Below are 26,254 nucleotides of genomic sequence, written 5' to 3'. Positions count from 1 at the left end.
TTTTTTTTAATGTTTATTTATTTTTGAGAGAGACAGAGACAGAATGCAAATGGGTTAGGGACAGAGAGAGAGGGAGACACAGAATCCGAAGCAGGCTCCAGACTCTGAGCTGTCAGCACAGAGCCCGACGCGGGGCTCGAACTCACAGACTGCGAGATCATGACCTGAGCCGAATTCGGACACTTAACCGACTGAGCCACCCAGGCACCCCAACGATGACAATCATTAAAAAAAAAGACTAACAGCCTCTATCCTTACAGATGGAACCTGATGCTCAATACCTAAAAATTCATTGTCTTGCCATTGCAGTGGAAGATCAGTGGTTGCCTGATGCTACTCTAAGGGTAATAAAATCCTAATTTTGTTGTATTACTGCATTTATCTTGAAGTTTCATGCCAAAGTGTGGTAGAATCATAGAACATAGTGCTTAGATTTTGAAAATGATCTTGTTTTGGCGTGCTAGTAAATATTTAACGCTAAATGTCATCTTCTGATTTATAAAGATATGTTCTTTTTATTACATCACAGCTGTTCCATCTTCTCCACTGTAGCCTGCAATAGCCTTTTTGTTTTTTTTAATTAAAAAAAATTTTTTTGATGTTTATTTATTTTTGAGAAAGAGAGAAACAAAGCGTGAGCAGGGGAGGGGCATAGAGAGAGGGAGACACAGAATCCGAAGCAGGCTCCAGGCTCTGAGCTGTCAGCACAGAGTCCCATGCGGGGCTCAAACTCATGAACTGTGACATCATGACCTGAGCTGAAGTTGGATGCTTAACCAACTGAGCCACCCAAGTGCCCATTTTTTTGTTTTTTGTTTGTTTTGTTTTTGTTTTTGTTTTTTTGTTTTTTTCTTAAGAGAAAACTAGTGACTGATCTTACTTATAGGTGCAAAACTCCCTATAGTCAGGGCGGTTGAGAGGCTAAGGAAGAGATTTCAGTGTGGAAGACTGGCACACAGAAGGAGGTGTTGGCTCCTGGGAGTTTGAGTGGGCTCACCCGAGCCTGCCGGCCTAAGTGGATCCTGGCCAGGCCCACAGACGTTCCTAGTCACTATGGAGGACAGCACCTGGTGCCGTTGAGCCCTCAAGACCCAACTCTGGAGGAGCGGATGCAGCTGGAGAACTTCTAGTGGCAGAGGCCCGAGCTGCTGGTAGAGATCCAGCGCCCATAGAAGCTCAGTGAAGTCACTGGAAAGGTGGAGGGTCTGGAGGCCAAAGAAGGTAGCTAAAACCTTGCAACAGAACCAAAAGACAGCAGTGGTCAGGAGGAACTTCAGCATGGACTCCAGAAGGCGATCTAGTTCTTGGTGGAGAAGGAACTTCTCCGGAACACGCCGGTATCCTGTACAAGGGCAAGGGCCTGAATGAGATGGTCATGGGGTCTACCTCTGGCAGACAGAAGGGCTGAACTTGCCACTGCTCCATGCCTTTGTGGTTCTGTATGAGTTCCCAGACCTTGATCTGGTGCAGGCCCTCAGGCAATTTCTATGGAGCTTTCTGCCTCCTGGGCTAGGCCCAGATGATTGACCAGATGATAGAAGCCTTCGCCCAGTGAATCTGCCTGTGCAATCCCAGTGTTTTTTAATCTACAGATACATGTGAGGTGTCGTTCTTCGCCTCATCATGCTGAACACCAGTCTTCACAATCCCAATGTCTAGAAGTCTGGCCTCAAGCACTCTGGGGCCATGAACCAAGGCATCGACAAGAGTGGGACCTGTCTGAGTTGCTGCTCAGGAACCTCTATGACAGCATCTGAAATGAGCCCTTTAGTATTCCTGACGATGATGGGAATGGTCTAACCCATACCTTCTTCAACCTGGACCAGAAGGGCCAGCTTCTTAAGCTGGGAGGAGTCAGGTGAAGACGCAGAGTTGGTGCTGGTTTGTCACCACAACTGCCTCTACTATTTTGAGAATATGACAGACAAGGAGCTGGCAGGAATCATCCCTGTGGAGAATCTGAACATTCAAGAAGCATACGAGCCTCAGAAACCAAACTGCTTTGAGTTTTGCATCTCCAACAACATGGGGTAGCTCATTGAATTCTGTAAAACGGAGGCAGGTGGCAGGGGGGTATACCTGGTCTTGGCCCCCGTGCAGGCAGAAAAGGACAAGTGGATCAAGTCCATCCAGGCAGCTGGGAGCACAGACCCCCTTCTGTGAGATGCTGGTGGCAAGGAAGAAGCTAATTTTGTCGAGAAGAAGGAGGAGCAGCCCTGACCCCTTGCCCCCAACTCCATTACTTACTACACAGCTGCCCCTCCCTGGCAGCTGAACTCCTGGGCCCAGATTCTGGTTTCCCATTTAGAAAAATTCACTACCTCTAGCACCTTTCTCTTCTTTGTAATCAACACTGTTGGTAATCATATTCGTTATTTAACCACTAAAAAGAGAGAGAAAGAATTCCTCCTCGGAGAGGGAGTTCTTCTAAATAACATATTAGCAAAGAGAATTCATCAATGTACAAAAGAATAATATTCTACAACTTAGTAAAGACTATTTTTGGAATGCAGGGGTAGCTTAATATTGAGAAAATAAATCACTATAATTTATTGTGAAAATATTAGGATAGTGACATTGTTATTAGGTGCTGAAAAACCTTTGATAAGTCAGCATTTATACATCATAATATAAATGATAAAATGATAAATAATAACAATAAGTTTAAGAAAGAATTCCAGGAAACAACTTAAATAGTCAAGGCTATATATCTAAACAAATAGCCAGTATTATCCTAACTGGTAAAACACTACAGTATTTCAGATAAAATCAGAAACTAATAGGGATGCCCCATTACCATTTATTATTTTGTATTTAATTTTTATAAAAATTACACATGCACGTGTTTTTAAAAGTCTCTTAATTCATAATACATGTTATGAAAAAATAATCATGCCCAGCCCCCTTACTCCCCATTTCTCCTTTCTCAGAGTCAACCCTTCATAAAGGGAACCATATAGAAATCAATACCTTTTCTCTATTTTAGCAATAGGCATGTGGCAAACCGAATAGATTCTACTCCCAATAGTACCAAACACATAAAATACTTAGAAGTTAACAAGAAAGATTACAGAAACCAAATAAATACGTTTATCATAGCATTGTTCATGATGGCAAAAACCTGGAAACAATGTGAATGTCACCAGTAGTAATAGATGAATAAATTACGTGACATTCCCACAATTATTATGCACCTAATACAAAGAGTTATACTGGTTGCTTTGAATAGATTTCTATGAAATAGAAAACATGAATTTCTATGAATAATAAAACATGCAGAAAAATGTTTAAGAGTATTTTTACAAGGCTGTTATTCAAGAAATCTGTGTGCACTGGAAAGCAGCAACCAAAGACTTGTATAATGATATTTTTCCAAGTACATAAAATTACATATATATATATAGAACATAAAGAACTATTTTAACATGACTAGGATAAAAAAAAAAAAAAAGCTTGGCCAAGTTTATTGCTTTCTGTGACTAATTGCCCAGTGGAAAATTTTCCATCATAAGAGAGCAATGTTTAAAAAAACCCAACAAAACAGGGGCACCTGAGTGGCACAGTCGGTTAAGCATCATGGGATTGAGTCCCACCTTGGGCTTTGCACAGAGCCTACTTGGGAGTCTCTCTCTCTCCCTCTGTTCCTCTCCCCTGCTAACACTCTCTCTCTCAAAAAATAAAAATAAAAATTAAAAAATTCTTAAATACTTTATTGAGGTATAATTGATTAACAATAAAAGGCCCATATTTAAAGTGGACAATTTGAGGTTTTTGCATATTTATACACCCATACACCATCACCAAAATAAAAATAAATGTATCAATCACCCCAGAAAATTTCCTTAATGCACCTGTATAATCCCTCCTCTTTCCCCACCCCAAACTTTGGCACAGATAACCACTGATCATTTTGTCACTAGAGATATGTTTGCATTTTCCAGAATGTTTAAAAATTGGAACTGTAGGGGCGCCTGGGTGGCTCAGTCGGTTGAGTGGCGGACTTCGGCTCAGGTCATGATCTTGCAGTCCGTGAGTTCGAGCCCCGCGTCGGGCTCTGTGCTGACAGCTGAGCCTGGAGCCTGTTTCAGATTCTGTGTCTCCCTCTCTCTGACCCTCCCCCGTTCATGCTCTGTCTCTCTCTCAAAAATAAATAAACGTTAAAAAAATTAAAAAAAAAATAAAAATTGGAACTGTAATGATACAAGATATACTTTTTTTTTTAATTAAAAAAATTTTTTATAACATTTATTTTTTGAGAGGTGAACAGATCATGAGCAGGAGATTGACAGAATGAGAGGAACACACAGAATCAAAGTAGGCTCCAGGCTCTGAGCTGTCAGCACAGAGCTCAATGCTCTCTCAAAAAAGAGAGTTCGGGGCTCAAACCCACGAACCGTGAGATCATGACCTGAGTGGAAGTTGGACGCTTAACCAACTGAGCCACCCAGGTGCCCCACAAGATATACTTTTTTTTTTTTTTTTTTTTTACTGGCTCCTTTCACTGCTAGTAATTGAGATTCATTTGTGTTGCTGTATAAATCAATAGCTTGTTTCTTTTAAATGCTGCGTAATTAGTAGGTTTAGAACAAATATTCCCAAAAGTACTGCTTTACTGAATTCCATAAATTATGATATTTTCATTGAGTTCAAATATTTTTAAATTTCCCTTCAATTTCTTCTTTGACTTGTGGGTTATTTAGAATTGTTTTATTTCATGGGTTTGAGTCCAGTGTCAGGCTCTGACAGCTCAGAGCCTGGAGCCTGCTTCAGATTCTGTATCTCCCTCTCTCTCTGCCTCTCCCCTGCTTGCACTCTGTCTCTCTCTCAAAAATAAACATTAAAACAATTTTCTAAATAAAACACTGGGGGATTTTTAAGATATCTTTCTGCTATTGGTTTCTTTCTTTTTTTTTTAAGTTTATTTATTTACTTTTGAGAGAGCAAGTGAGTGGGGAAGGGGTAGAGAGAGAAGGAGACAGAGAATCCCAGGCAGGCCCATGCTGTCAGTGAAGAGCTTGACACAGGGCTTGAACTCAGGAACCAAGAGATCATGATCTGATCTGAAATCAAGTGTCAGATGCTTAACTGACTGAGCCACCCAGGTGCCCCTCTGCTATTGGTTTCTAATTTAATTCCATTGTGGCCCTAGGACATAGTTGTATGACTAGAATCTTTATGAATTTACTAAGACTTGTATTATAGTTCAGAATTGATCTATCTTGGTAAAAGTTCTGTGTGTATCTAAAAAGAGTGTGTATTCTCTGGTGCAGTTATGTGGAGTGTTCTATAAATGTAAATTAGGTTAAGTTGGTTGGTAATGTTCAAGTTTTATTTATATGAGATTCTCTCTTTCCCTTTCTGTGGCCCTCCCCTGCTTGCACTCTCTCAAAATTGAAACAAACAAACAAAAAAGAAATAGCATTCTGAATACTAATTTCATCTGAAGATGTCTTACACTTATGAACCATTCCTTCCCTAGGTCTGAAAACAGATGCCATTCTTGGATGATTAAATCAAACAACCCTGATATCTACATGACCAGGACTATACTATGGACAATGCTCAGAAATCTGTGTCCTTTCAGTTTTATACCATTGTTGTCAATTGTTCTTGAATTAGTTTCACTAAAATATTTTGAAAAATGGTCTCTATCCATATGTAATATCATTGAGAACCTATAAAGCATTAATCTTTTAAGTTAAAGATTAAGAGTCTAAACCCCTCCTTAATGATAAGCTACACCAGATACGGCAACTTGATTTATTACCATACCAATAATTACAGTATTATTCATTATATTTCAACTAAAGTTCTCAAAACACACCTATCCATGAAATCCCAAAATGAAATCAACAAAAATGTTGAAATATCCTACCCCTTGAGAGAAAAAAATGAGTGAAAAGCTATTTGTCTCTTTCACTACCCCAACAATAATAAAACAATAATTACAGCCTATTCCAATGCTGAATAAATATTCCTTAAATGAATAGGTTCAGAGTTGTGTAGAGACATATATGGAGACTAAGCTAAGGAATTTACAATGTCCTATTTGCCTTTCCCATTAGCCTGTAATTTCCACAAGGGCAGATATTGTATCTTATTCTGTTGGATTCTCACTGCTTAGCAAATAGTAGAAATTGAGGAATTTATTGAATGAATACTGATTCCCATTGTTTTCAAACTCTACTCTTTTTTTTTAAGTTTATTCATTTACTTGTAGAGACAGAGAGAGCATGAATGGGATAGGGGCAGAGAGAGGGAGAGAGAGAGAGAGAGAGAGAGAGAGAGAGAGAATCCCAAGCAGTCTCTACACAGTCAGTGCAGAGCTCAGTGTGGGGCTCGAACTCATGAACCAGATCATGACCTGAACTGAAATCAAAGTTGACTGCTTAAGTGACTGAGCCACCGAGGCACCCCTTTGAACTCTATTCTATAATAAGAGGGATACGTAAGGCTGAGTAGGCAAGTCTCCAGACCTAGATTCTTCAGTCAGAGTCTGTTAGAATTTTAATTAAGACTTATATTGAACAGGGATGCACAGATGGCTCATTAAGTTAAGTGTCCGACTCTGGATTTGGCTCAGGTCATGATCTCATGGTTTATGAGTTTGAGTCCCACATTGGGCTCTGCACTGACAGTGTGGAGTCTGCTTGGGATTCTCTCTCTCTCTCCTTCTTTCTCTCAAAGTAAATAAATAAACTTTTTAAAAAAGAGACATTAAAAAAAATTTTATGTTTATTTTTTATTTTTGAGAGAGAGCAAGAGAGACAGAGCATGAGCATGGTAGGGGCAGAGAGAGAGGGGGACACACAGGATCTGAAGCAGGCTTCAGGCTCTGAGCTGTCAGCACAGTGGGCCTTGAACTCACGAACTGTGAGATCATGACCTGAGCTGAAGTCGGCACTTAACCAACTGAGCCACCCAGGTGCCCCAAAAGAGACTTATTTTGAACAAAGGATTTCATGACTAAAGTTTGAAAGTTGCTGCTTTATTCAACAGGGCTTTAAGTGGAAGAGGATTTAATTTTTTTTTTTTTAATGTTTATTTCTGAGGCAGAGAGAGACAGAGCATGAGTAGGGGAGGGGCTGAGAGAGGGAGGGAGACATAGAATCTGAAGCAGGCTCCAGGCTCTGAGCTGTCAGCGCGGACCCCGACGCAGGGCTCAGACTCACAAACCATGAGATCATGACCTGAGCCGAAGTTGATCGCTCAACCGACTGAGCCACCCAGGCACTCCAAGTGGAAGAGGATTTTAGAAATCTACCCACTGTATGGAGGCAAGTGTAGAGGGATTCTTAGCCGAGGGTAGAAGAACTATTAGGAAATGATAGCAATAGCCTGTTCAGGTGGTTCTCAGTTAAGGCAGTGGCATTAGGAATGAAGCAATGGGGGGATAAACAGAAAATATTTAGAAAGTAAATATAGTAGGGAATGGCTATGAAGAAGTCTGTGACAGGATTAGGTTGACACTGAGGTTTCTTTTCTTTCCTTAAAATAATTTTTAAAAATGTTTATTTTGACAGAGAGTGTGAGAGACAGATCAAGTGAGGGAGGTACAGTGAGAGAGGGAGAGAATCTCAAGCAGGTTCTGTGCTGTTAGTGCAGAGCCTGATCATCTCATGAACTGTGAACTTCTCATGAACTGTGAGTTCATGATCTTTGCTGAAATCAAAAATTGGAAGCTTAACTGACTGTGCCAGCAAGGCACCCCTCCTTAAAATAATTTAAAAAAATACACTTACATAACATGGCTGGCTCAGTCAGTAGAGTACGTGACTCTTGATCTCAGGGTTGTGAGTTCTAGCCCCATGTTGGGTGTAGAGATTACTTAAGAATAAAAGATCTTAAAAAAAAAACAAACATAAATGGTTACCATCATAACCACTTTTTTTAAGTGTATAGTTCAGTGGGATTAAGTATATTTGCATTGTTGTACAACCTCACCACCCATCACCAGGATTTTTTCATCTTCCCTAACTGAAATTCTGTACCCATTAAACAGTAATTCTTGGGGTGCCTGGGTGACTCAGTTGGTTGAGCATCTGACTTCAGCTCAGGTCATGATCTCACGGTTTGTGAGTTTGAGCCCTGTATGGGGCTCTGTGCTGAAGCTCAGAGCCTGGAGCCTGCTTCAGATTCTGTGTCTCCCTCTCTCTCTGCCCCTCCCCTGCTCGTGCTCTTTCTCTCTCTCAAAAATAAAATGTAAACAAACAAAATAATTCTTCCTCTCACCTTGCAAACACACTTCTATTTTCTGTCTTTATGATTTGACTAATCTAGTTACCTTATATAAATGTAATCATACAAGTCTGCCTTTTTGTGACTGGCTCATTTCAGAGTTAACGCCTCCAAAGTTGTAGCATGTTGTAGCATGTGCCAGAATTTCCTCCCTTTTAAGGCTGAATACTGTTCTATTGTATGTATATACTGCATTTTGCTTATCTGTGAGGGTCACTTAGGTTGCTTCCACCTTTTGGCTATTGTGAATGTTGTATAGATACACAAATATCTCTAAGGCCCTGATTTCAATTGGAGTATAGAGTATATACCCGGAAGTGGAATGGTAATTCTATCTTTAATCTTTTGAGAACTACCATACTGTCTTCCATAGCAGCTATACCATTTTACTTTCCCATTAAGAGTGCACAGGGGTTGATTTTGTCACATCCTTGTCAACACTAATGTGTGTGTGAGGTGCTGTCTCACTGTAGTTTTGACTTGCATTTCCCTAATGATTAGTGATGTTGAGTATCTGTTCATGCACTTATCGCCCATTTGTACCATCTTTGGGAAAATATCTGTTCAAGCCCTTTGCCCATTTTCTTAATCTTGTAGTTCTTTATATATTCTGGATAGTAACCCCTTATTAGATAGGTCATTTACAAATATCTTCTCATGATGTTGTGGTTTGCCTTTTCTATTGTTGATTTATGTCCTTTGTTGCAGAGAAATTTTAAATTTTGGTGAAATCCAATTTACTTGTTTTTTTAAAAGTAATCTCGGGGCGCCTGGGTGGCACAGTCGGTTAAGCGTCCGACTTCAGCCAGGTCACGATCTCGCGGTCCATGAGTTCGAGACCTGAGTCAGGCTCTGGGCTGATGGCTTGGAGCCTGGAGCCTGTTTCCGATTCTGTGTCTCCCTCTCTCTCTGCCCCTCCCCCGTTCATGCTCTGTCTCTCTCTGTCCCAAAAATAAATAAAAAACTTTGAAAAAAAAAATTAAAAGTAATCTCTATGCCCAACATGGGGCTTGAACTCACGACCCTGAGATGGAGTCATATGCTCTACTGACTGAGCCAGCCAGGTGCCCCTACCTTTTTTCCTTATTGTTGCTTGTGCTTTTGGTATCCTATAAATCGTTGCCAAATCAATGGCATGAAGACTTTCCTCCTATGTTTTCTTCTTAGTTTTATGGTTTCAAGTCTTAACATTTCAGTCTTTGATCCATTTGTAGTTAGTTTTTGTATATGGTGTAAGAATCCAACTTCCTTCTTTTCCATGTGGGTATCTGATTTTCCCACCACCACTTGTTGCAAAAACCAAGTTTCTTTGGGAATACATATAGCAATATTTTGACAAGGTAGATAGGTAATGTAACAAATTTTGGGTATCTTGAAACTGAAGATAAACAGATTTAAGAGAAACTGAGATGTCAAGGAGACTAATTTGAGGAAAATACACATGTAGCCATGCATGAAGAGTGTCCATTGGAATTAGGAACTAGATGAACTTGAGAGCCATTCAGGTAAAGGTACAGATAAAAGCCAGACTACAGTGGACTAGAAAGGGAATGAATAGAACTACATCAATTACCACAGAGAAATCATGGAAACAAAGTTGAAGTGAAAAGAAATTTGCAAGATATGTGGGGCACCCAGGTGGCTCAGTCGGTTAAGCGACCGACTTTGGCTCACTCAGGTCATGATCTCTCAATTTGTGAGTTCAAGCCCCGCGTCGCGCTCTGTGCTGACAGCTAGGAGCCGGAGCCTGCTTCAGACTCTGTGTCTCCCTCTCTTCCTCGTGCTCTCTCGAAAATAAATAAACGTTAAAAAAAAGAAAGAAATTTGCAAGATATGTAAGGTACAATTTTGTTTAAAGTTTCAAAACTTGCAGAAGAAAAAATAAAACCTGCAGATCACTAACTTCTTTGGGTACATAAATATGGATTGAGAGTACCAACTCACTTATAGGAATTAGTTCTAAAACACTAATTCATGATAGCTGGATCTCTGAGGGAGGGAAAATAGGAATGAGGAAGGGTATACAGGGGTCTCCATATGTATCTGTAGGATTTAATTTCTAAAAAACAAAACAGCTGGGTAACAAGTTCATACAGTCCTTTATCTGCATGTTTGAAGTATTTCCCAAATAAAAGGAAAATCTAATGGATAAACATGGTGAGAGCATAGCTAACTAAACTGGCCTTTTTTGTTTTTTTTTTTTTAAGAAATCAGAAGGGTCATTCAGTAAATAACCTGTGAATTTCACAGATTCTTCAATCCTATACATGTTTTGGAGTATCAGGGTTTTTTTTCAATTAAAAAAAAATTTTTTTTTCAACGTTTATTTATTTTTGGGACAGAGAGAGACAGAGCATGAACGGGGGAGGAGCAGAGAGACAGGGAGACACAGAATCGGAAACAGGCTCCAGGCTCTGAGCCATCAGCCCAGAGCCTGACGCGGGGCTCGAACTCATGGACCGCGAGATCTGGCTGAAGTTGGACGCTTAACCGACTGCGCCACCCAGGCGCCCCTCAATTTAAAATTTTTAATGTTTATTTTTGAGAGAGGAGAGAGTGTGTGCGTGAGCAAGAGCTAGTGGGGCTGGGGCAGGGAGTGAGGGAGAAAGAGGATCCAAAGTAGGCTCTGCACTGACAGCAAAGAGCCTGATGTGGGGCCAAACTCACAAACCTTAAGATCATGACCTTAAGTCACATGCTTAACTGAGCAATCCTGGCGCCTGGTTTTTTGTTTGTTTGATTTGAGACAGAGGGAGAGAGAAAAAGAGAGAGAGGGAAAGCATGGGAGAGGGGGTAGAGGCAGACAGAGAATCTCATGTAGACTCCACGCTGAGCATGGAGCTTGTATGTAGGGCTCAATTCTAAGACCCCGGGATCATTACCTCACCTAAATCAAGAGTTGGATGCTCAACAGACTGAGCCATCTAGGTGCTTCTTGTTTTTTAAAAGATGAAGTCAGAGGCTACTTAAAATATCATTGTTAAATGGTCTATTGAGTATTTGAATAGAGACTTAATCATTTTAAGAACCAGGAGAGTAATTCTTCAAAATTTTTGTTTTTGCTCCAATTATATACATTCCTTAATTTGAGAGCCAAAATTATTTGAGATCATTCTGTGACAGAGAAAGTTAGTTGTACATTTCAAGTGTGGTGAAAAGAAATGCTTTTGGGGAATTAATGGCTGAAGAAAAGAGTCCTTGAGGTGGGAAGAAATAGAACTATAGCATTGGTAGCAGTAATAGCCTTGAACAAGATACCTCCCCAAAAAAGTAACCAAGAGGGTGTCTGGGTGTCTCAATTGGTTAAACATCAACTCAATTTGGGCTCAGGTCATGACCTCACGGGTTCATTTCTAAGTTCTGAGTCCAGCATCAGGCTCTGTGCTGACGGCATGCAGCCTGCTTGGGATTCTGTCTCCCTCACTCTCAAAAATAAATACAAAAAAAAAAAAAAAAAAAAAAAAAAAAAAAAAGTAACAAATAATTGGCAGTTTAACTCTGCAGGAGTGAAGGGTAAGGTTAGTAGTCGTTAACATCCCTAAAGAATTACTGGGCTTATGGGGCCCCTGCATGGCTCAGTCGGTTAAGTGTCTGACTTCAGCTCAGGTCATGATCTCATGGTTCGTGAGTTTGAGCCCTCATAGGGTTCTGTGCTGAAAGCTCAGAGCCTGGAGCCTGCTTCAGATTCTGTCTCCCTCCCTCTCTCTCGGCCCCTCCCCTGCTTGTGCGGTCTCTCTCTCAAAAATAAACATTAAAAAAATTAAAAAGAATTAGGCTCAGATTTGGCAGCCAAGGCACCTATCATTTTTATGAGACTTTTGTTCAGCAAATGATTATACCCCAGTAAAATGGAAACGAGTCATCATTCTCAGCCCAATGGCAATTTGTGCTTCTCCAGGAGTCTACCACTTTCTATCAATGGAGCCTACCACAATGAAAAGGCCCTGCTCTTCCGTAGCTGTTCTTGGGGAAGTCATTTCATCTCTTTGGTCCTCAGCTTCCACTCACGTGTTAAAATAATACCTACTCTCATAGGAATCAAGGAGACCAAATTCAAGGGATACCTGGCTAGCTCAGTTGAGAGGAGCATATTACACTTGATCTCAGGGTTGTGGGTTTAAGCCCCACATTGGGTATAGAGATTACTAAGACAAACTGAATTCAATAACAGAAACGTCTAGGGGCATCTGGGTGGCTTAGTCAGTTAACCATCGACTCCTGACTTAGGTTCAGGTCATGATCTAATGGTTTGGGAGTTTAAGCCCTGCATTGGACTCTGCACTGACAGTGCAGAGCCTGCCTGAGATTTTGTCATCCTCTTTCTCTGCCTCCTCTACTGCCCTCCAAGTTCATCTGATATATTCCCATTCTAACATTCCTTCTAGGTGTATTACACTTCTTTGTTTTAGGATTCTTGCCTATTTACTTGTAGTCTTCCTATTTCCAAATTTTAGTTCTCTGCTTTTCCCCCAAACCATTTCCTAACAACCAAAACTCAGAAACTTTACTCTTCATAGGACTTATATGGAGTTATGTGTATGTGTGTGTGTGTGTGTGTGTGTATATATATATATATATAATTTTTTTTTTTTAATATTTATTTTTGAGAGCGAGAGAGCGAGTGAGAGCGTGCAGGAGAGGGCAGAGACAGGGAGACAGAATCCCAAGCAGGCTCCACATTGCAGAATCTGACATGGGCTCAAACTCACGACTGTGATGAGGTCATGACCCGAGTCAAAATCAAGAACTGGACACTTAACCAACTGAGCCACCCAGGTGCCCCTGGAGTTATATATATTTATCACACACTGGCTAATCATTATGTATCAATTTGCCTAGTTTTTACTTATTTTCCTAGCATAATTATGTCTACCCTAATCATAATTTATTTTGTACACTAAAATGTCTGTAGTGTTGTTTAGGAGCAGTGTTTGTGCTCTGTATAGAAGTCAAAAACTCCCTTCGTGAGTTACTTCTTCATTTTCTACAAACTGCAATCTTTTCATCCACATCCATCATGTATGTACCCTCTCCAACCTTGTACTAAATGTTTTCAACTGAAGTTGAAGTCTTAAGAGTAATTAATGTGTTTTCATTTCTAGAGCCTTCATTTTTGGGGGCGGGGGGAAGAGAGGGGGAAGAGACTAAGCACCTACTGAGTTCATCCAACAAGAAGCCATAACTTTATTAATGATAGAAACAGTACAAATTTCAAACCAAGCTGCAGTTATTCTTTTGAAACACCAAAAAAGGGTCCTCGTTTTCAGACGGTTACATTGTTAATTCCTGTAAAAGAAAAAAATCATTAGAAGTAGTTATAGGCAGATTAAGAATTCAGGCCACTAAAATATGAGATAATACAGAATAGATTTTGTTCTGAAGCTTCTTAACTGGCTGACTGATATTAAGCCACAGAAAATAAAGTCATCCATAATTGGTCAGGGAAGAGAGAGTTAAGGAATAAAGGATAAAGGCTTGGACACTTACCATAATAGCATTTACAATATCATTACTGTTGTTCTTCAGGGCTCGAACTGCCTTTGCTCTGGATACATTTGCTTGCGACATGACCAGTTCTATGTCCTTAACCTCTACACCTGTTTCATCAACCTGAGAGAGAGAGAGAGACAGAGAGAAAACAATAAACTAAAGGCAAGAACAACTCTAGCAATTCTTTGCGAGTTAGGAGTCTCTTGAATCTATTTTTTATTTTTTTTAATGTTTATTTTGAGAGAGACAGAGAGAACACATGAGACATGGAGGGGCAGAAAGAGAGGGAAAGAGAGAATTGGTTATCAGCACAGAGCCTGACATGGGGCTCCATCCCATGAACCGTGAGATAATGACCTAAGCCAAAATCAAAAGTCAGACACTTAACTGACTGAGCCACCCAAGTGTGCCGAATCTGTTTTTTTTTTTTTTTTTAAACGTTTATTTATTCTTTGAGAGAGACGGAGAGTGCACAAACAGGGGAGGGGCAGAGAGAGGGAGACATAGAATCCGAAGCAGGCTCTAGGCTCTGAGCTATCAGTGCAGAGCCTGACGCAGGGCTCAAACTCACAAATCACGAGATCACAACCTGAGCCAAATTCGGATGCTAAGTGACTGAGCCACCCAGGAGCCCCACACCGAATCTAGTTCTTAATATAACTCAGAAACTATTTAACTCAATGCAGTTCGAGAGCTTAAAGCAATACAGAATCCTTCCACCAATATAAACCAGAGAGAATTAAAAGTATAAAATATTTTCCTATGTACCTCTTCCTCTTCACTCTCTTCTTGTACAGTTGGAGTCTGTGTGTTTTCTTGAATGTTTGAGACAGCTTCACCTTGAACTTTGAATTTCTCAGCAGCTGCTAGTTGTGCCTGCTGAGATAAATCCTCGATCTAAAGGGCAGAAAATAAAGACTTATGTGAATAGATCAGTCTGCAGTAAATGAAATAAATCATTTATATCTTTTCCAAATTCTCAATCTAAAACCACTTCAGGTTAACTTACTAGGTAGCTTTAAATTGCTTGCCCTCACTAAGATTATACATCACTGTGGAAAGAGTAGTAGCTTAGCTCTAGAACAGTGGTTCTCACCTGGGAGGGGATTTTGACCCAGGAACATCTGTCAAATGTCTGGAGATTTTTTTACTACACCTGGGTATGATGCTACTAAACATCTGTAACACACAGGAAAGTTCCTCTACAACAAAGAATTATCTGACCCAAAATTACAGTCACAAATTCCACACCAAAGAATTATCTAACTCTATTACTAGTGCTGAGGCTGAGAAACCCTGGTCTATAGTGCATCCAAGAAAACTTTCTTTACCTTGGCTTCCCCAAAAACTATGTAGGTATCTGAAGCTGGGCTCTTGTAGACATCTGGTTTTGTGATGACAAAGAGGATATTCTTAGATTTCCGGATAGTGACTCTTGTAACCCCTGTAACCTGTCGAAGACCTAGTTTGGACATAGCCTAAGCAATAGAAAACATCAGGTTTTTAATTTCTTTAGAAGCAGCTTCAGGAAGTAAAGAACACAGTAGTAACTACAACCACAACAAAGCCTTTTCCTAGGCTAAGTTTATATAATACAGAATTGGCTTCCCGGGCTCCTGGGTTTTCTACCATAGTAATTTCTGTCACTTTAAATATGATACTAACAAAAAAATAAATATATAAATATGATACTAACACTACAGTTTCCCCTCTCTAAAGCTGCTTCATCAGAAGCTTTAATTCTTGGTTTATGACTTAAAATCTCACCTTCCGTGCCTTCTTTTCACTCCGGCTCTGTTTTGCTTTACTGACTGGTTCTTCATCGATTTCAGCTGCTGCTGCCAGCTAAGAAGATAAAACAGCTATGAGTAAACTGGAATGTAAATAAACCTCCCTAAGAGGTTTTCCCTTTATGAAGCTACACTTCTCCAAATACTTAAGTCAGCTCCTCTGATCAATTCTCGTTCTCCAATGCTTCCTTGGCACAAGTATTTTGACCAGCGAATAAGAGAATACCGACCTGGGCTTGTTGGGTGGTTGCCTGTGTGGAATCCTGTTCCTCAAGCTCTGGTACTGATTCATCACTGTCCGATTCTGTTCCAGACCCTGAGATGACAAATAACTTTTACTATTTTAAAGTACATTATGAGGAGGAGGCACCTCACCATAGCCTGCCTGGACTAGAGGTCACTGGCTTATGCTAGACCTCACAAAGTTAAGTGTAAACCAACTGACTTGTGTGAAGCCAGCTTGACAGCCTTCAACTTAGTCACAAACTAGTGTGTACACATCCATTAAAGACCCGGCCCCAGAAATGAGGTAATTACTAGTTACAGGCCAAGCATTTTATAAACTGTAACTGCTTCCTTTCTCTCAAGGTGTTCACTCACTGGCACCGGCAAATACCAATGATCTACCTAACTCCAAATTCTACCCAATTGCTCAACCATCCCAAAGAGGTTCTGCCAGACAAGGTATCTCCAGTTATATTTAGGTGAAAAGGCAGTAAGTTCACATTGTGGAGGCAGGCCAGAGAGGACATTTTCCCCTTATCCTTTATATTGGGTTGGGGAAGGCCAGAAACAGTTGTGTACACACATTTAGCCTTATTTTCAAACCACTTACTCTAGCAATTTGGTATAATGAACTTAGCTTGAAGATTCTCAATGATTGTCCACCTGTAGTTCTAACATTCACCTCTGTTAGATTCTGTCCTGTGACCTCTCTCTCCCATCTTCCAAATATAATTCACACATTTTAAGTTTACCTCAATCAAAAGGCCAAGCATCAATAAAGACTACTGAGAGGAAAAAAAGCATACACCTGCACCATTCTCAGGCTAGGAAAAGGTCTTGGAAAGGGAGTCCCTTGGGCACTGGTCATTACTAAATCTAAGAAGTGAAAAGAAACTCAAATAGTTCCATATTTCCCAGCATTTTAGCAAATCCCAGGCCCAGGGACAAAGTTAGTCATGTGGCAGAGATTAGAGCAAATTAAAGAGTCTAATAGGTCTTGGTTTTCAATGTCAGATCATTCAGGTAAGAACAATGGCAGATCCAGGGTTAGCCTGGACCACATTACACAAGATAATACAAAACACACTATCTGAGGTGATGAAAACCAAGATTGTTTCATATACCTAGAGCTTTTACATTTAAAATGGTATAATTCTATGTTCTATGTCCAAACACAAGCAGATATACTGGAGAAAGCGGCGCATCCTAGGGTTAGTATCGGTGGGTAGCCCCAGGAGGGGTGTGGGCGACACACCATGCACACAGCAAACCAAGGCAAATACCCTTGTTGTTCTTCAGAACAGGCTGCTTGGCAGAGGGGGTTGGGGCAGGGATCCCAGCAGGTTTAGGGGTGGGCATGTTGACGAGGACCGACTGGAAAGGCACTCCCCCCGAGATTGGTTCCGGGGGAATCAGAGGCGGCAGCTCATCCTCATCAGCAGGGGCTGAGGGCTTACAGGGTGATTCCAGCACCAGCCCAGGTGAGGACGGCAGAAATTGCTGTTTAGGAAGCAGAGGGGGAACTGGGGAGGGAGGGAGAGGCAGAGAGACTGGTGGGGTGGGTGCTGGAGAGACAGATGCTGATCCAGCATTAGGAAGGACCTTCTCAGAGGAAGCTGTTGCTAGAGGGGTAGATGTCACAGACTCAGGAGCAAGAGCCAAGGGGCTCTTTGGGGAATGAAAAGAATCTTTGCCTTTTATCGGAGAAACAGGAAGGGTTTTGGGAGTCTTTGGAGAAGAGGCTTTCTGAACAGAGGCTGTCAGTAGAGGGGCTGGAGCCATTGTAGAAAGGGGTCCTTTAGTACCATTCTTGGCTGAGGGATCGGGGCACACAGGAGGTGGAGTAGCAGAACTCTTCTTGGCCAGTGGATCTTTCTCAGAGGGAACTGTGACAACTGGTGCACTTTCTGGAGCTGGGGCAACAAGTACTGGTTTGAGAGCTGTGGGATCTTTCATTATTGGTAGGCCTTTAGATGCCTGAGGGGCAGTGGACCCCAAGGGACAAGTAACTGAAACTGGAAATATAGGGGCCTCTTTGGGTGAGGGAGAAATCTCAGATGAGGGAGTGGGGGCACCTGTAGAGGATGGGGTAGCTGGTGCTCTTTTGGGGGATGAAGCTGCTGAGGTTCCTTTGGAGGATGGAGTCCCTGGGGCTCTTTTGGGAGATGGAGTTGCTGAGGTCCCTCTGGAGGATGGGGTAGCTAGAGACTCTTTGAGGGAGGAAGGAGTCAGAGCTGGGGGAGTGGAGGCCCGCTTGGGAGGTGGGGTTGTTGGGGCCCCCTTGGGGGCTGGAGTTTCTGGAGACTCTTTGTGGGAGGAAGGAGTCACAGCTGAGGGAGTAAGGGTCCCTTTGAGAGATGAGGCAGCTGAGGCCCCTTTGGGGGAGGGAGGAGTCATTATTGGGGAAGTGGGGGTCTCTTTAGGGGATACAATTGCTGGTCCTCCTTTCGGGGAGGGAGGAGCCACAGTTGGGGGAGTGGGGGCTCCTTTGGGAGGTTGGGTAGCTGAGGACTCTTTGGGGGAGGGAAGAGCTACAGCTGGGGCATTAGGGGACCCTTTGGGAGACGAAGTTGCTGGGGCTTTTTTGGGGGCTGGAGTTGCTTGGGACTTTTTGGGGGAGGGAGGAGCCACAGCTGAGACAAAGGGGGTCCCTTTAGGAAGTGGGGAAGCTGGGGCTCTTTTGGGGGCTGGAGTTGCTTGGGACTCTTTGGAAGAGGCAGGAGCCACAGCTTGAGGGGTGAGGGCCTCTCTGGGAGGTTGGGCAGCTTTGGGGGAGGAAGGAGTTCTAGCTGGTGGAGTGGAGGTCTCTTTAGAGGATGGGGTTACTGGGCCCCCTTTGGGGGAGGGAGGAGTCCTAGCTGGTGGAGTGGTGGTCTCTTTAGAGGATTGGGTTGCTGGGCCCCCTTTGGGGGAGGGAGGAGTCCTAGCTGGTGGAGTGGAGGTCTCTTTAGAGGATGGGGTTGCTGGGCCCCCTTTGGGGGCTGGAGTTGCTTGAGACTCTTTGGGAGAGGCAGGAGCCACAGTTGGGGTAGTGGGAGCTCCGTTGGGAGGTTGGGTAGCTGGGGACTCCCTGGGGGAGGAAGGAGTCATAGCTGGGGGAGTGGAGGTTTCTTTAGGGGATGGAATTGCTGGGCCCCCTTTGGGGGAGGCGGGAGCCACAGCTGGGGCAGTGGAGGCCCCTTTGGGAGATGGAGTAGCTGGGGTTCTTTTGGGGGCTGGAGTTGCTTGGGACTTTTTGGGAGCTGGAGGAGCCACAGCTGGGGCTCTTTTGGGGGCTGGAGTTGCTTGGGACTCTTTGGGAGAGGCAGGAGCCACAGCTTCTGGGGTAGGGGCCCCTCTGGGAAGTTGGGTAGCTGGGGACTCTTTGGGGGAGGAAGGAGTCATAGATGGAGGAGTGGAAGGCTCTTTAGGGGATGGGGTTGCTGGGCCCCCTTTGGGGGAGGGAGGAGCTATGGCCTGGAGGGTGGGAGCCCCTTTGGGGCAGGAAGGATTCACTGCTGGAGTGGATGTCTCTTTAGGGGATAGAGTTGTTGGGCCCCCTTTGGGGGCGGGGGGAGCCACAGCTGGGGCAGTGGAGGTTCCTTTGGGAGATGGAGTAGCTGGGGCTCTCTTGGGGGATGGAGCTGCTTGGGACTTTTTGGGGGAGGGAGGAGCCACAGCTGGGGGAGTGGAGGCCTCTTTGGGAGATGGGGTATCTGGGGCCTCTTTGGGGGATGGGGTAGGGGAATGCTTCTTGGCCAGTGACCCTTTAGGGACTTGAAAAGAAAGATTGGCCTCTGGAAGAAAGGAAGCTTCAACTGGAGAAATAGGGGATGAGTGATTTCCAGGAGGAGTATCAGGGATAGCAGGTACACTTTTAGAAAGAGTTAAGGTAGAAGTAGTTGAACCCTTCTTGGTTGGACGTCTTTTAGTTTGGGGAGACACACTAGTCCCTAAACGAGATGTGGAGTCAGCTAGGGAAGTTCCTTGAGAAGATGTATTAACAGAAGAACCAGAGTCCTTGGTTGGGTGCCCTTCAGGAGAGGAAGCCACAGGTTCCAATGCCGAGGTATGAGAAATACCATGAACTTTCTTTGCACCTTGAGGAGGAAGAGAGGGAAAGGGCTCAGACTTGGGAATTTCGGGGGCCAGTGCCATGGCAGCTGGAAAAGCAGAAACATTCTGGGGGGGTAAAGTCACAGTTGGAGCCACAGGGCAACTTTCGGAGGCTGGTGGAACCAAAGGTAAAATAGTAAGAGTGGAACTAACCCCCTTATCTGGGTGGCTTTTATGAGCCAAAGAGACAGCTCCTAGGAAAGGGCTGGCTATAGTGGTAGGAGCCACCCCAGCAGTGGCAGCAGAAAATGTAGCCATGGTTGGGGTAGGGAGAGAACTTCTGGGAAGCAGACTCGTGGGGTCTGGGCTTGTATAAGGATCTGTCTTGATTACAGAGGTTGGAGAGTTAACACCCAGAGGAGAGGGAGTAGTGTTGACTGGCATAACTAGAGGGAGAGGCTCTACAAGGCTTTTCTTTGCTAAGGTGGTTTCAGGGGAAAGAGGGATCTCCAATGATGATGATGTACTTTGGGAAGAGGGGGGATTTTTAGGGGCTGCCAGGGCCAATGGTATTAGAGTAGGGTCTTTCTTGATAGGGAGTCCTGCCTGGACTGGTGAAACAGGGGCTCCAGCAACAGAGACAGGTGAAGTCTGGAGATCTTTCTGTGTTGGTAACTTTACCAATACTGATGCAGGGAGACTTTTGGGGTTCTCAGGGGCTGGCAGAGGAGGAGAGACTGGTATTCCCAGAGGGGTTGTTACTTGAGGAGCAGGAAGCTCTTTGGGAGCCACAGGAGTCATAACAAGGGCAGTATGGGAAGTGGAGTCCTTACTACTTATGGGACCTGATGAAACTGGAGGAGAGACACAAGTAGCTATCTCAAAGGTAGTAGGTGCTGCAGAAACTGTAGAGGGGTTAGCCATAACAAATGGGGTGGTTCCAACAGAACAAACAGGAGCTTCTTTCAAGCTTGGACTCTCTGGAGAAGCAGGAATTTGGGCCACCAAAGGCTGATGATGAGTGGCATCAGGAGAACCTTTGAGAATGAGAGAGGCTGTAGGAGATAATGGAGAAGAGGTAGCTACATTTAATGAACCAGAGGGGTTGTAGGAGGCTATGCCAGTGACAGCAGAGGGATCTTTGTCAACAGAAAGAGTCAAAGGGGAATCTCGAGTCCCTGCTGGAAAAGCAGCCACAGCAGCAGAAGTCACCTCATTTTTGGAAGGAGGGGGAGGAATTACAGATCTCTGAGAAGGGTAAGAGGTCCCTGTGGAAGAATGATCTGCAGAAGTGGCATCCTGTATAGCATCTGACAGAACATTATGGCCTGTTTGACCTAAGGGCTGAATAGGAGAACCAAGAGAACTCTGATGTAAAGGTACAGGGTGAGAGCCTAGAGAAGGGAGAAAAACTGGAGAGATGTTGGGAGACACAGAAATAGACTGGGTTGAAACAGATAAGGCAGCAGGTGAACTATGGGGTCCCTTTAGGCTGAGGCTTTCCTGGTTTTGTTGAGAAGTCAGAGCTGAGGAAACAGGGATGTCTCTGAACTGAGGGGGGGTGATGGCTAGGGGAGTGGTGGGTGGCATCTGAGGACATGAGGCTACTCCAGACTGAACAGAGGCCAAGGGAGTTCCAACATGGGCAGGAACAGCACTGACTACACTTGGAGGGACGGGGGTAATTTTTCGAGGGTCTACTTGTAAGGGGTCTTGAATAGGAGAGGTCTTTGGTTCTGAGGAAGCAATGGGAGATGACAGGGAGGTCACTGACCCTGACTTAGTCACAGCAATCGAAGGAGGTGAACTAAGAGGGTTAAGTGGATGAGCAGAGTTCTTCTGAACTGAGTGGGGAGCCAAGGCCACCAGAGCCAAGGGAGCTGAAGAAGAATGGGCGCCTTTCAGAGTTGGAGTTATCATGGGAGAGGCCAGAGCTAAGGCAGCTGGGGAGATGGGAGGCCCTAGTAGGTTTGGCAGGAAAGCTGGGGTGTCAGTGGGGGAAGGGACAACTCCCAAAGGCAGGGCTGTCCCAGAGGATGACTGGGGAAAAGGAGCTTCAAAAGGGGTTGAAGCAACACTAGAGGGAGAAAGAAATGGGGAAGGCTGGTTAGGGGTTGCCAGAGGGCATTGTTGGGGAGCCAGGGAACAAGAAGGGGGAAGGGTAGATTCAGGCTGCCCTAAGGCAGCAGTGACATTCAAGGCTGAAGACACAGGAAGCATAGCTGGAGGAGAAAAGCAAAAAAGGGGAATAAAGAAGGAGAGGGAAGGAAAAAAACAAAGGTGAGTTATGCAGCCCAACTTGGTACAACATGCCTCACAGGAAACACAGAATTTTTTAATCTGAGAATGAAAGTCACCACACAGGATTAGACAAAGGTGACAGGCAACAGCAACCTTCCCCAAACATATTTCAGTGGTCCAGTAAGAACACATCCCTCTCCCCATCTCCCATGTCCTACCAAAACCAAACCAAACCAAACCAAACCAACAAAACCTACAAAAAACAATTTTAAGGTGAAAAGAACAGTCTAAGCAGCCTATTAGTCTCTAAACGGGGAGCACAGGCCTAGGAGTGGGGTTGGGAATAGCATGCTTTCCATCCTTTCCCAGATGTGCCCTCCTCCCTTCCTTCCTCAAACAAACCCTAAGTTTTTCTTATAGGCCATAGAATACCACTAGAAGAATAGCTGTTCTACTCCGTCCCCCAAGGATCAGTCTGTTTCAGTGAAACAGACACTGAGAATCAGAACAAGGAAGGCAGTGAGTGGTGATAACGACCAGGAGTCGGAGCTAAATGAGAAAAAAAAAAACCAAGTCTTTATATGCTCAGGCTTCCACTAAGGTAAGAAAAAAATCTGACTCTTAGAATAAAGTTTTAGGAAAGTGGTATCTGGCACACAATTCAATATGAAGTATTAAGAACTAAGTCACTCTGCCTCTCTATGCCTCCGTTTACCCACTCACCCAAAACAAACAAAAAACCAACCACAAATGGGTTGTACTTCATAGTTTCTACAGACCTTCCTAGGTAATGTTAGCCCTTCAGACATCAATCTAAGATGAACCAGACTGCCAGGGAGAGAGCTTAGTCACAAGGGTAGGGATTGTATTATGAAACTGTAGACCAACTTGTTAAACCAGACTGTGGTTCTATTTTGGAAGAAGGGAACTGGAGTGGGGAATACACTGGTTTTCTACCCCTTAATTTGGATAAGTATGTCATTCTGCCAAAATAGACCAATGTTCTAGCTTTACTAGAGTAAAGCTCAGCAAAAGATTTTCTGAATGATGAAAAACTACCATGCTTACTATTTGGAGCATAGGATTAGACCAACAAATGCTCAATACCTAGAAGGAAATTAAAAAATGAAAACAAAACAACCCACAGCATCCAAACTCACAATTTATTCAACCAGTATCCAACTACAGAAAAGACAGGCGGCTCAACCAGTTTTTCCTGGAGAGTTGGTAATTCAAAGTCTTATGATTACAGTGTAAATGCTTCCTAACACATTACTCAGAATTTGAAACTTAGAATGTTTTCCTCTGACTGGATTTCAAGATGGGGTAAGGCCCAAGTTACCTGCTTTAGACACTATAACCAATTCTTTGGGCTAGTTTTTTCATTATAGTAATCACTTAATTATAGTTACAGAAAAAAATTCAGAGTGTTTTATCACCGGCACTCTCAGGAATTATTATATCACTGATATAATAATATATCAACTGTACAAGCTCAAACCATTCAGAAATAAGCTTACCAGCATTAAGGATTGCTTCAGAAGCAAATGGCATTAGTTTTGAGGCTTGAAACAGATTATTCGAAATTCATCTAAATTTTAGTCTCTACATTTGTAAAATCAAATTGTTGAATAAGGTTTTGGTTAGCATTGAATTACAGGATTGTTTGAGACCAGTCCTTTATTTTCTCCCTCCATTAAATTCCTTGTACTTCAAGGATTTCATACAGCTTGTTCACTAGCTCAGAGGCCCCCTCCTTTTTCTTTTCTAGCAGCTGTATTAATCCCTTCAGCTGCTAAAATCAGACAGGTGGGGGAAGAGAACCTCAATGCTTTTAACTATAAACAACTCTATTTTAATTCCAGAAAGAGAAAGAAACTGCCCTTAAGTGACAGGTGAAGTTAAAAAAAAAAAAAAAATTACAATAAAAGACAGCGAGAATGTAAGTTGCAGCCCGAAGATTCCCTTTATTTCAGCACAACTGACGCAGCAAGAATATCATTAAATATTTTTTCACTATCCCTTAAATTTTCTAGAGATACATTTTAACCACTATTCAAAACTTGCCTTTACATCCATTAATTTCAAAGATGAAGAAGTAGTCAAAGAAACGTTTATTTCAATATTGGGTTCTGGCAAGCTACTGATGCAGGCATTATTTCAGCACACCAGAAATCTCAACACCAACTCATAAAATAAGTTAACCCACATATGAGTGCCCTGGGGCCCAGTAGGACACATTTACCAGTAGGACACATCTCATCCAGACATGTGATGAAGGCACAATGCCAAGCTCTGCCACCTAAAACCTTGGTGCAACTTGCTGGCTAGAACTTCACAAAAGCTCAGGTCTCCTTGGCCTGCAAGTGTGTCATCCAGTTCCAATAGGTAAGAATCACCGAGCCCCTTCCAAGCTCAGTTCTATGTGAGGTGAGGGTTCCACAGAATGCCCTTTGAGGCAGTTACCATAACCCACAAAGTGGGCCAGGGAGATTTTAATACTTATATATACTGTTTACATTCCATTCCCTAATGAAGTCCCTCCAGGACAGCAGTTAGTATCAGCGACTCTCCTCCCTGGTAAAGCTACAGCCCATTTTAATGACTTAATTCTGAAAAACAGAAGTGTATTCCCTTTGTCATTTTACCCACCAAATGGTCTTAGGGTCATTCTTACAGTTTGAATGAACAGCAAGGGGCTAGGGGAACCTACCTGTCTCAGCCTGGGGCTGTGGCAACTCCTGCTCTGTAGCAGGGACGGTTTCTGTGGCTTCGCCAGGCATTTCTGAAGGGAATAAAAAGGAGGCCTGAATTGACTGGGATCCGTTCTGCTGCCCAACCCAGAGTCAAATATTCTTAAAAACTCTGCGAAGGGCTGTTAAGCAAAAAATCATGAAGGTGTCGGGACAACCCTCCCCAAAGCTGCTGGGAATAGGTAAGAAATAAGACGTGACCCTCCGATCTCTGATCAAGCAAATCATCTTCTACCTCTCTTTACTCCGCAGAGAACGGACTTCTAGTACCCACGGGTTCCTTTTACTCCACACGCCGAAGCCCACAAGGGCAACAATCATCACTGCGTTCTCGACCCGAGGGAGAGCATCCTGGTCTGGCTCCCGACCACGGGAGACTTCAGACGCTACGCTGCACAACCTCCCCTCCTACACTCACTCTGCCTGGGCTGGGACCTCCAGGACTCCCGTTTGTCGACTTTCGGGAACCAGGAAGGGGAAAGAAAGCGCCTTAAGTCCCAACACTCGCTTGTCACAATTAAGAACGGCCTGTGTGTGTGTCGGGGGGGCGGGGGGTTTCCAAGGCTGTGACCCCCTTAACCTCCTCCGGGTTCTTATGAAACCTTTCCTAACAGCAGACGCACTCGGCTTCGGCCCCCAACACCGCAACGGCTCTCATCTCCCCAGCACTGGCCTCCATGCCCGGCCCGCGGCCCTTCTGCCCTGCTTTTGCTAGGATATCAACCACAGACCCCATTTTGTCCGGAGGCCCCAAGGCCACACTTCCCACAGGCGAGGAGGAACCCGGTGGTCCCACAAAGCCTCCAACTCCCCTTAGCTCTCAGTCCCCAGGGTGGCTCAGTCCGCAAAAAGGCGGATGGCTGCGGATACAGAGTAGCGACGAAGACAGGACTTACTGTGCGGGGAACGCGGAACCAAGATGGCGGCAGAAAGAGAGCGAGCGAGAGCGTGACCCACGCCTGTTGCAGAAGGAAGCCTGGTGGAGGGGGCGGGACCAGGATCCGATTCCGGGTCAGGAGCGGCCGCCAGTCACTTCCTTTAACGAGTGACCCCTCCGGTTGTTCCCTGACGGGGGTGGTGACGAGGTCTAAATAAGGGTAAGAATTCAGAACAGAACGCCCTGGTCTGGCAGGAACTTCAGCTCTGTGCAGTCCTTAGATAGCTGGGCAGTCCTTAGATAGCCGACCTCTTCCCATCCCCTAAGTCGAGGCATTTTGATACCCAAAGGGAAATTGTCATGAAACAGGCACCCTCTGCCCTCTGGTCACTAACTTAGCCACAGCGGTATTGCAGTGACTTTTTAATTTCCCCTTTTCAACTAATGAGGGGACATAGGAGATACTAAATAATACTGAATGCCACGGATTGTATTCACATCATTGTAAGGTAGCAGTGACGTAGGTTAACCCTATTTTATTTTTGGAATACACAATTTTGACATGTTGAAACTATTATATATAATTACCCTCCTCAAAAAACGTA

General features: G+C 43.7%; 2 protein-coding genes and 1 pseudogene across 4 annotated transcripts in view; 1 reads left to right on the top strand and 2 right to left on the bottom strand.

The window, feature by feature from the left end:
* Positions 1 to 998: 998 nt before the first annotated feature.
* On the top strand, positions 999 to 2,389 carry LOC121040907 (cytohesin-2-like; annotated as a pseudogene).
* Positions 2,390 to 13,394: 11,005 nt separating this feature from the next.
* NACA (nascent polypeptide associated complex subunit alpha) lies at positions 13,395 to 25,772 on the bottom strand. 3 transcript variants are annotated; one of them, XM_040491677.1, is made up of 10 exons: positions 25,669 to 25,772; positions 24,733 to 24,804; positions 19,217 to 22,000; positions 17,027 to 19,126; positions 15,749 to 15,834; positions 15,496 to 15,573; positions 15,060 to 15,206; positions 14,497 to 14,625; positions 13,726 to 13,848; positions 13,395 to 13,524 (listed from the first exon to the last, which is right to left on the bottom strand). In XM_040491677.1, exons 2-10 carry the CDS (start codon positions 24,800 to 24,802, stop codon positions 13,510 to 13,512), a joined length of 5,532 nt encoding a protein of 1,843 aa, XP_040347611.1. In that variant the 5' UTR covers positions 24,803 to 24,804; positions 25,669 to 25,772; the 3' UTR covers positions 13,395 to 13,509. The 3 variants fall into 3 exon arrangements, with proteins under 3 accessions (XP_040347611.1, XP_040347610.1, XP_040347612.1); XM_040491676.1 differs by having other exon boundaries at positions 17,027 to 22,000; XM_040491678.1 differs by lacking the exons at positions 17,027 to 19,126; positions 19,217 to 22,000.
* Positions 15,553 to 26,254, bottom strand: part of PRIM1 (DNA primase subunit 1) — a 39,563-nt gene continuing 28,861 nt past the window's right edge. The window contains exons 14-16 of the transcript XR_005795493.1: positions 25,669 to 25,859; positions 15,749 to 15,834; positions 15,553 to 15,573 (exon numbers count right to left, since the gene is read on the bottom strand). The gene's annotated coding sequence lies outside the window, so the exon portion shown is untranslated. The remainder of the gene's footprint in view (positions 15,574 to 15,748; positions 15,835 to 25,668; positions 25,860 to 26,254) is intronic.

The sequence above is a fragment of the Herpailurus yagouaroundi genome, unplaced genomic scaffold (genome assembly GCF_014898765.1).
Source record: "Herpailurus yagouaroundi ecotype Mexico unplaced genomic scaffold, PumYag 182, whole genome shotgun sequence".
NCBI classification, from domain to species: domain Eukaryota; kingdom Metazoa; phylum Chordata; class Mammalia; order Carnivora; family Felidae; genus Herpailurus; species Herpailurus yagouaroundi.
This window is presented reverse-complemented; position numbering and strand designations above follow the sequence as displayed.